The 10,459-nt window shown below is 41.5% G+C and overlaps 1 protein-coding gene across 6 annotated transcripts in view; it reads right to left on the bottom strand.

Moving 5' to 3' along the window:
* Positions 1-198: 198 nt before the first annotated feature.
* The window catches only part of ULK4 (unc-51 like kinase 4), a 249,154-nt gene continuing 238,893 nt past the window's right edge, over positions 199-10,459 (bottom strand). For 5 of the 6 annotated variants that reach the window (XM_074898136.1, XM_074898138.1, XM_074898134.1 and 2 more), the window contains 2 exons: positions 3,393-3,481; positions 199-412 (listed from right to left, as the gene is read on the bottom strand). In XM_074898136.1, the coding sequence (XP_074754237.1) occupies positions 328-412; positions 3,393-3,481 (174 nt within the window). In that variant the 3' untranslated portion in view covers positions 199-327. Of the gene's footprint in view, positions 413-2,065; positions 2,123-3,392; positions 3,482-10,459 lie in introns of all 6 variants that reach the window. The other variant, XM_074898133.1, reaches the window with a different exon arrangement.

Genomic DNA, 10,459 nt, shown 5'->3' with positions numbered 1-10,459 from the left:
TATACTGTGAAATAACTGTACTATTTATTTAATATATGCTTTTCAAACTTGGGCTGTTAAATACTTGAGCTACATCACGTAATGCCAGTAAGGTAAAGTAGTAACCAAGAATTCATCCTTACAGGCCTTTAAAAACCAAACCAACCAACAACACCACCCCCCACCCCCCCCAGGTTCCCTCCCTTCCTGAAGCCTCCCAAATTCACACATACACCCAAACACAGCTACAGCTCCACTTGCTGAATCAGTTACGTCTGCTCTGGTCATTGGAAGCCGTTCCTTCTTGCAACACAACTTGTGCATTTCGGTTGGCTGGTCAAAAACAGTTCACTTGGTAGTTCTGATATTTTCATGTCCCACCATTCTCAGAATTTCAAATGCCAAGGAAGCAACAGCCACATCAGCGTGAGAGCTAGGAATTAAAAACCAGTAACTTCTATTAGACATTCTCAGGAAAACTTTTTGTTCAAATTCCACATTTGTCTTTATCTATGCTGGGAAATTCTTAAAAGCCATTAATTGCACTGTATACCCAGCTTTTCTGTTAAGCAGTGACATGCAACTAGGGATTCTACCCTGTAGCAAACCTCGTGTAGAAATGACTTTCAGCTCAAATTCACAATAACTGCTCCCTCATCAATCTCTGTAAAAAGGATATGATTTACCATGGTCCCCATGAATCTACACACACACACACTTGCAGCTTGACAGAAAGCTGTGTTTTCACACATCATACAGCCCTCTTACCGCAGTGCTACTCCATGTGGGGAGGCAGTTCCACTCAAGGTATTGCTTGCCTCCTGCGTGGAGGACCAACTGCTCCACCACCCATGGCTCTGCAGGTTTGAGATTGAACCGTGAGGCCCTTTCCTTCCCCACCTAAGTTTTTATTATATGTATTTTGCCTAATTTTTCCTTCTGGAAACATGTTTTTTCTAGCATTGGAACAGAGGCTCTAACACATTACTGCTAGTCCACAGAAACAAATTTTTTTTTTTTATAGACTACCATCCCTCATCTTTAGCTTAGAAAGGACACCAGTAGATCAATCTGCAGCTTCCTTGGTTGCTGCTAATGACAAATAACCTACCAACACTCCAAGCTTTGGGGAACACAGAGAAAATCCAAGTGATCAGACCACAATATGTAAGCCAGTGTCTTAATGAGCAGCAGTTTAAAACAGAAAATTTAGTTATCTGAAACAAATTCATCTTGGCAACTGTCTTCACTGAAAAATAAATGGCTACGATCCCACATTCTAAAGTGTAGATTTGATTCCATGTAGCTACTAAGCAGAATGGGTTGGTTATGTGTCACTCTTAAAACTGCCTGTTCTGACTAGCTAAGGATGTAGCGCAGAGACAGAGTTTGGCAATCCACGGCTGCTACGCAGCAGCAGGAGAGCAGGGAAAGCAGCTTGCAATCCAAGCACTGCCTCTCTCTTGGCACATGACTGCTTGGCTGGTATCCTCCTCCTTCCGCACAGACAGAGCGAAAGATTAGGAACCTGTCTGTAAAAAATGAGCAAAGCAAAAACACTCCTCAATCACTTCAACCCAGTGATAATATGTGGGTGGAAAGGCCTGGGAGTTTAGACTACTCAGAGGATGGCTTAGATCCAGGATCTCAGTTGTAGCCTTCTCTAAAATGTTTCCAATTCTGCATGAGATAAAGAGATGCTTCTTAACCAGGTTCAAATCACACGTGAGGAGACCAAGTTTATTCAGCCACAAGGAATATTCTGGGAAAGACACCACCTAAGGGAATATGGGGAGATAGCAGAATATCCTTGACCTCCATAAACAAAATGGCCATCAGATAACCTGATAAAGCTTGCTAACACCAGGCCTCTCCCACCTGCCCGTTGCCAATTTACCCATGTCTGAGTCCATTACAGCCCCAAGATCCAGGCCAAATCCCTCTCAATTTCCTCTGGAGGCAAATGGATAGGGACATGTGTTCCCTAAAGAAGGGGACGAGTAGAAATTAAATCCATGAGCTCTTGGGGGCTCCCCTCTCGCTGCTGCAGTGTGTAAGCTCGGCACAGTGGAGAAACTTGGCTTACCCTAATGTATCAAAACACTCGTCACTGGCATCAGCTAGAATTTGATCTACTGAGCATCTTGTGTCAAATAAGAGTAAGTGCTGTTTATTTGGGGATCTGTAGTATGTGGTTTTCTGAGTACAGAAATGTACAGATAACAGACAATTAGGGGAAGCCAGAAAAGCAGACTCAAAGATAGTGACTGGGCTGTCTGGTGTCTCTAATGCTGAAATGCTACAAAATAGAACTAGTTCTAAAAGAAGAAAACCCCATCTATCCCCACTGTCATCTTCAGTGGTGGTGCATAGCCTCCCTTGGGGAGAGCTGATGTTTTATTTTAGTTAGATAATTTAACGTGTCATACAAAACCCCATGAGTCAGCAGCTGACTACGTGAGAGGGATGCAGACTGTTCTCGACAGGTTTGGTTAGTCCTCGGTGTGCATCTCCTTATACTCACCATGTCCCAGTATTTCCTCTCCACAGCTGCCCACATCCCCTGTTTCCTTCCAACACAGGGTACACCCTGCCATAATGCCGAGGAGCCAATTTTCCCAAACAACTGACCCATATATAGCCTGCATTTGGGAGCACAACGAGCACTGCAAAGGCTATCCTAGTGTTTAAAAAACTGATCTAGAAATGACAATTTCTCTATGAATTTTAGTTCAACCAAGAGTGAAATGAAGCCTCACAGCCCACAGCAGGAGCGTAAAATTTGTTTTTAAGGGCAGAGAACAGTAATTAATTCATTCATAAATCCAAGGGGAATTAGATGAGGGAAGGTCTATGGGAGATGAGCTGAAGTTTGGCCAGCTTGTTGGGACTAGCACCTCTGTTCTTGCAGAGGAAGCCACAGCATTCCCCTAAGTTTTGTGCCTTCTCAGAGGAACCACAGGTACTCTTAAAGAAAAGCAGTTCTGTTCTTCAGCTGCACATTTGAAAGTAATCAGCTTGCAAGTGCACCAAACAATTGCATTGTGCATCTAGCCCACCCTGCCAAGAACCACTGACCACTATCCGGTTATAAAGACCAAGTGTTTGGAATAAAGTAATACATTAAAAAAACCCCAAACATTTGAAACGTGCACGCACATTGAGCCAGACTGTGCCGCGCACTGTGACTCTCTGCAGCTGGGGATCAAAGCATGACGACAACGTGGCAGGGTCACCAGCAAGCTCTAAATGAGAGGAGTTTGGAGGAGAGCAGTGCAGGGCAGGGGGCCAGGGACAGAAACCTGAGAAGCTTATACTGCACAGAAGGTGATTACAGGAGAAGACCATTGCAGACAAAAGAGAAGGCGAGCATTCTCAGCCCTGGAAATTCCTGGAAGCCTGAGGGAACTCACCTGGCAGTTTGGGCCAGGCTCTCTAGAGTTTGGATAAGAGCATTGCCATCATTCTTCAGGCTCTCCAAACGCTTCTCGTTTGAAGTTATCTGGAACAAAACGAAAGAACCGTTATCAAAGGCTTAGCAAGAAATTCCTCTCTGTCATTTTTTGTGGGATAGGGGAGAGGGAAACAAGTTATAGCATTTATTACAATTGTAAATGGAATGTGACATTAAAGAGACCCAGGAGAAAGTCCCTTTTAGAGAACAGGACTGAATTTTAGACACAGACCATCTAGAACGTCTTGGCTTAATTAGAGATTCGCTCTTGTTCTGAGTCTCTGTATGTGTGCAAATTCACACATCACACTCTGCCAATCCTGATTTCATCCTCAGTACCAATGCAAATACAAGCCCCATTTAGTCTGAATTCCAGGGAGATCCTGAGGAGGCAGTCATTTTCATTTCTCACTTCAGGGAAAAAAATAAGCAAGGCTTGTATCAGCCTTCAGATCAGGACGCGTGGGCTTTCTCTGAGAGGAGCCAGATTAAAGTCACTTCGATGTTAGCAGTTGCATATTGAAATTTTTCTTGCCCCTCATTAGGAATATTACCTGCACAGCATTGTCACCTACAGAGCAGGGGACTGAGTGACCAAAGCTCTATGCCCATATGTCAAGTGAATCCTGATTATAGCTGATAGTACTGCTGGTGTGTTTTATCACACTGATCTGTAATGACTGCTTTATTGTTTCTCCAGCCTTAAGTAGCATAACCACACATCTCCAAGTGGCCGCATATTTCCTGACCAGTTAAGCAGGTGAATGGGAAGGTCACGGGGGATGCGACATGAAGTCCCACAGCACTGTGTCACAAATAGACACTGAATACTTGGCAGCTTGCTGAGGAAGCTCTTGTTATCTCAGATAATTACTGAAAAAAAAGGTCTGCGTGTCAGTTCCTGCTTGCAAAGATAAATAAATCTCAGTCAAAGAGAAAGGAAAAAAGGAGGACCAGAGCAGCTGATTATTTTGATACCGGAGGAGTTAATGCTTGAAACGGTGACTTCTAATCCCAAAATCTGGCAAGGACTTTTAAGCTTTAGCATGCCACGGCTGGCCCTATTTACCACTGATCAAGCATCTGGGCGATACGCCTCCACATCTCCCTCTTAAATCACAAGAGAAGCTGTATTTACAGCTGCCATCCCACCATAAATTATCAGCTGCAATTCTGCAACAACAGTGTCACTACATCTATAATCATAACATCCTGTAGTTAAGCAGTAACAGGGAATAGGGACCTGTCTGAAATAAACTAAAATGTATCCTGTGTGTCGGAAAAAAACAGTGATGCCATCACCTAAGTACAAATTATTTGTAAATCCTGATTACAGGTCATTAAACCTTTTTTACTCTCTTGAGGTTTATATCTGACTCTTTCAGTTTATATCTCGGTAATCCATTCTTCTATATTTGTCACTGTTAGACACAGAAGAGATTTTGTAATCTGGGTTCTGAATGTGAGAACAACAGCACACATAATAGGAGCAATACAGTGGCAATACAGGGAGAAAAAGTGCTTTCATCACAAGATATTGCTTGCTATTCCTAAAGAGCACTCATGCCACTATTAAACACTTCTCCGTGACTTCTGTAGCTCATCAGCCGCTCCCACCTTCTTTGCACTTGCCACATTTGTGCCCCTTGTTTATCCTGCACACTTAAAAGAGCCAGAGGCCACAGGGTGAGGAAGGTCACTAGGTCAGGATCATGCTCCATAAAGCTACAAGGTCAAATAAAGGTTACAGGTATCTCTAATTCTAATACTTCCTAACTCTTGGGTGCTGACATCAGGACAACCCTTATAGTCTTTTAACAAATTAGCCTTTGTGCATTATACACAAAACATTCAAAATATGCTCAGCTATGAAATCTGGTACCAAAAGAAGGTTTTACTTCTAAAATGCTCTATTTCAAACAATAACTTAGTCCAACTGAGTCATAGGGTCTGACTATAAGCTTGCTCATGTTGCAGCATGCCTTGTGTCGTTATTAAGAATACATTTCTGTGGATACAACGCATTTGAATGGAAAGGATTAAAATGGCTTTCTGTGCACAGAAATCGTAATGGACAGAAACAGAAAGACCCATGAGATCATCTACCCCATCTCCCTAATCTGAGCATCTTTCATCCACAAGCCGTGAGCTTCTGTGATATCCATCCATAGGGGCTACTCCCCTATCTAATAAAATGCTTCAGTAAGATCCTTTCAGCAGTAAAAGTGATACCACAGTGAGGGAAAGGATCAGGCTGCCTTTAACATCATGAGAAGCCTGCAGACTAAATTAAGTCTAAAACAAATCTAAGACATGTTTTCTTGAGAGCATCAACTAACAGCTTCACACAAGCCAAGGGGCATGGCTGAAGAGCAGACCCGTCCAGCCGGCAGTGACAGCTGCACGCACAAATGGAGAACTTACACAGACAAAACGTGGCTGTATGGATTTATGTGGGCAGCTGGGATTTCCCCACCTGCTCTTGATCACCGGTGTCTAAAAAATTGCTTTCTATCTACCATCGGGAATCCACATCACGGGCCTGGGAGAGGATCAATGCTGGGGTAGCAGGAAAGCTGCAGGTTGAACATAGGTTGAGCTGCCAGTGCCCTATGGCCAGCTTGACCACAGCTGCCTACAATTTTTTGTCAGTACTTTCATGCTGTGACTGCTCTGACTGCTAGCATTTACTTGCCCTTTATAGCAGCCTGTAGAGTAGATCTGATTGCTCCCCGAGTGATCAGGTGGTCTCTCACATACAACACATTACATCCTGCTTCACATAAAACTCATGAGAAATAGTCTGAATCACTGTTTACTTTCAAGACCCAAGATAAAACTTTACTGATGTTTCTTATTTAAAAATTGTTCCAGTTTTGCCTTCATTTTGTTCCACAGATAGATTATGACAGGACATAACACCATCAGTAACCAAAATTTTAGAAATTAATGCATTTTCCACTTAGTTATCTTTCTCCTCTGCCCAGCACTGCTGTGTCTTTTATCCATACTTCTAGTTCTTATTCACTTGGAATTTCAACAACTAGTTTAATGATCTCTTGTAATACTGCTATTTGTTAGGGCTAGCTACAACACATATTTAATAACATAATCAATAGCTATTCTCCTAATTAAAAAATTAATTCAATCTGTTTAGTTGTACACTCATAGCAATTTAACAAGAATTTCAAAATGACTTTTCTTTATTAAGCCATCAGCAGCTTTCCTCTCTTCAAGTCTATTGAACAAGGATAAGCCATAAGGATACCATAATTGATATGTAAAGATCAGTATTTCCTAAAACTTAGGATAGCTGTTCAGGTATTATGGTGCTGCTAAAGATGAGTGCAGGAAAAGATATAATATAAAACATTCACTGGAAGATTGTCTTCAATAATAAATTAAGGAGTTTTGGATTTTTTGTCCAAGAAGTGATTTTTGCAATTCAAGTTTCAAAAAGCATGGAAACTTAAGGGACAATTACTTTTCTAAAGGCTGGTTTCATAACACTGAACTGCTTTCTCTGATTAGTCATAACTCACATTTTGTAATTTATGACTGAGTTAAATGACCTAAGTAGTAAACTACTCTCTCACCATTTTGAAGAGAAAGAAATTCTCCTGTTTTGTTGGTTTTCAAGTAAATCATAAGCTTGACGTCTGTGAAGTAAACAGGGAAATAATGCAAAATATTGATTGGGTGAAAACAAGAAGCTTTTTATTTGAAACTTTTTTTGGTTGAAGACCCAAGGAGCATATTTAGCTGCACCTTCAAGTGTTTTCTTCTCAAATAAACAACTATTGGAGATGTTTACCATTTCCACGCTCAACAAATGCTTTCCTACAAGCCATCACCATGTCTGTATACACAGATACAAGCAAGGCATTTCATAAATAATCCTTCTCACAAACTGGCTTTTTCTCTTTCCCAAACACACATATTTTAACATTATAAAGTGATGCTTCCTTACCTTTCCTCAAAATTTAATACAATTGAGCTAATTATCTCTGCAGGATTAGCTAGCTCAAGTTCCCGCTCAACTTCACTGACACTGGCTGAGAGCAGCCACACCAGTAACACGGGAGCTGCTGTGGGCTGGTTTATCAGAAGCACCAAATACTTGCAGGTCCAATGTTAACATCACTGGAATATCGACATATGCTGTGAATAAAGTACCATTTTTGTCCAGTTGGAGGCTCTTCTGTGAATGGGAATTGTATCTTCAGCTAATACTGCAGTAAACCCAATCAGCAATATATTTTTTTTCATGCACTAACTGGGACCCTATGTAGGAGATGAAATATTGTATATTTAAAAAAAATTAAGTTTTCAGAATTAAAATAAAAATAAAGAATTAACCACACTCCTATTGCCCTCTAGACACTATATCAAATAATGTCTTCATAGTAAGTGCAATTTTAAATGTCTTGGACTTCTCATTCCTGCTTCTACCTTTGACTGGCTGAAGACACTGTCAGAAGGACACAGAGTCTTTCATCTCCACCCAAAGCTGTCGTTTCAAATGCCATCTAGACTGGTGGTGATTGAAAGTTGATGGCTATTCACAGCTGCTTAGTGTGACCTTACTCCCATTTTTTAAAGAACAAATGTCACAAAATATAGTGGTGTCAAAAACATTGCTATAGCTGACGTGACAGCCCAGCAAATAAGTCAATAGGATGGTAACTTCAGAAATGAGACACGTTGAGGAGGAGAAAACCTTCCAGTGCTGCGGCCCATCTTATGCTTATCCCAGGGCATTTAATGTACTTTTTCTCCCAGGCTGTCAGCACTGAGCTATTTACAAGCACTAAAGTAGTCAAATAAAACACGTCACTTGGATTGTCATTCACAATTCATGACGACATGGCCAGAAACATGCAGTCATTCCTTCTTAACAGAGGAGCATGATAACCAAGAATATACTGCAAACACGGAATCATTCTGGTGAGCATCTATGTGAAATAAAACTAACGGATCCATTGATATGTTCAAACTTACTAAATATAAATATTTCTTTCATTTTAAATCCTTCTTCAAGCATATACATTAAGCTGGCAGTGCCCAGAGGAGGTATGACAAATGGATCCATCAGTTCCCATGATGGATCAAACAAATTCATCACTTCTGTAGGCCTGCAAACTTACTTACTCTTACAGAGTAATGTAGCCTTACCTTTCTGTAATGAAGGGCCAGACCCAATAAAGCATTTAGAGCCTGTAAAGTAGAGGCTGTAGTGATTATGTTTTAGGTGTCAGCTCTCAAATAGGAATCCCAAGTGAAGACCGTAATACCTGCACAGTGCATGGGGAGCGCATAGCTGACGAAGGCCATGGAAACCTTCACACTGAGCATGAAGTTACCTGAATTCCCTCTCCTCTCTGGAACTCAGACTGCTAATGCAGCAAATGAAATCTCATGGCCCAGGCAGCAGAGACCACATCTCCAACCGTTTTCTCAGTGCCCCGACAGCAGGCTACAGGCTCCTGTGCTCTCCTGTAGTCCTCTACCCTTTTCTAGGCAAGTGAAAGGCATATTTTTGTTGCTGCGGCACAGTTTCCACTGGATGGGGAGAGGCTTTTGGATGGTTCCCACACAGTGAGTGAACGGCTGGGAGGCAAGAGGCAGCGCAGCTCTCCAGGCTGGACATGCTAAGCATGAACTCCCATTGGCCAGGGCAGCACTCTAGCTATTAGGCCAATTTTATATCTGTGGCAGTAATTTTTTAAAAAATAAACCCAAACCAACTAAAAACAGCAACAAAAATACCAGATATATACAGTGGTCTTTTGTGAGGTGTTTAATTCGGCATTTATTAGACGTGCTCTCAACAGGTATGTGGGATTGGACCCTTCAAAGCACTAAGATGCAAGCAATCTACAAGTTGTTTAATGAAAATTAATGGTAACTCTTGCCAGGCTAAGCAAGCGTAGCAGAGGAACAGCTGAGGACAGTGTGCTCTCAGAGGCACCACACGCTCACTAGCATGGCCACAAGTTATTTTTTCTCTCCATAATGCACAAGAGCTCATTCTAAAAGGGTAAAATCCTTCCTGGCATCCCCCGCCATCACAGCGTGCTTCCTTGCTCTTCTTCTCTCCACACATGGTTCAGCCAGAGAGAGACACAGAATGCGTGTGTGGGAAGAACGAATCAAGTCGGACAAGTTATATTTATGTTACTAATTGCCAACTCATGTGAACAGGCCTGAGCAATGTTGCTGGACCATAAAAACAAGAAATGAAAGTTACAAAAGCATGAGTGTTCCAGGTGTGCTTTGGCAAGCATATTGCAGTCAGGTATTGCAGACACACAATTACAAAGACTTTGTGGCCTTCAGATCCTGCAAATACATGTGAAAACAAGCAGGTATCTGTGACAAAAAAAACCCACCCCTACATCAGACAGCTTGGCTCTGATTTTAGAGTTCAAAAATCTTTTTTTTTCCTCTTTAAGGATAAAATTCTTGTTCCACTGAAGTCAGCAGCAAACTCCTTTTGGCTTTGATAAGGCCAAGATTTCATTCGACGTGTTTTGTTTTCTTCTAATTTGTGTGTGCAGGTTTATTCTAAGTTCAAAGCAATTTCCACCGATAACTTGGAAACGTACCAGTTTCCTGGCAGTCTGAAAGCCACGCTGTCTTGAGGACTATTCACAGAGAGACAAGGAATGTCTCCCACACGCTGTAGAATTGATTTTGGATGTTTCTTGACACCTTCCACTTTGAGGCTGTTCTCTGCCCCTCAGCATATACATAACACACACAAAAACAGGCTCTGTGATTCTTAAAAAGTTGTAAAATTACTAACTCTAAGGGGTACTGTCTAAGCATGAGAGAAGATTCATAAAACTGTGGGGTAATTATTGAACAGAAGACCATTCTCTGTCTTGTTTGATTATTTGTTTTTTATTGCGAGCACTGTTCTCAGCTTGCTTTCAGGAAATACAAGATGTCTTTATGACCCAGAAAATATTAATTGTCACAGTTTCCATCCTCTGTAACTAGTGAGTTTAAAATATATGACTT

Source organism: Athene noctua, chromosome 2, assembly GCF_965140245.1.
Source record: "Athene noctua chromosome 2, bAthNoc1.hap1.1, whole genome shotgun sequence".
Lineage (NCBI taxonomy): Eukaryota > Metazoa > Chordata > Aves > Strigiformes > Strigidae > Athene > Athene noctua.
The sequence above is the reverse complement of the archived record's forward strand: the minus strand, read 5'-3'. Positions and strand labels throughout refer to the sequence as shown.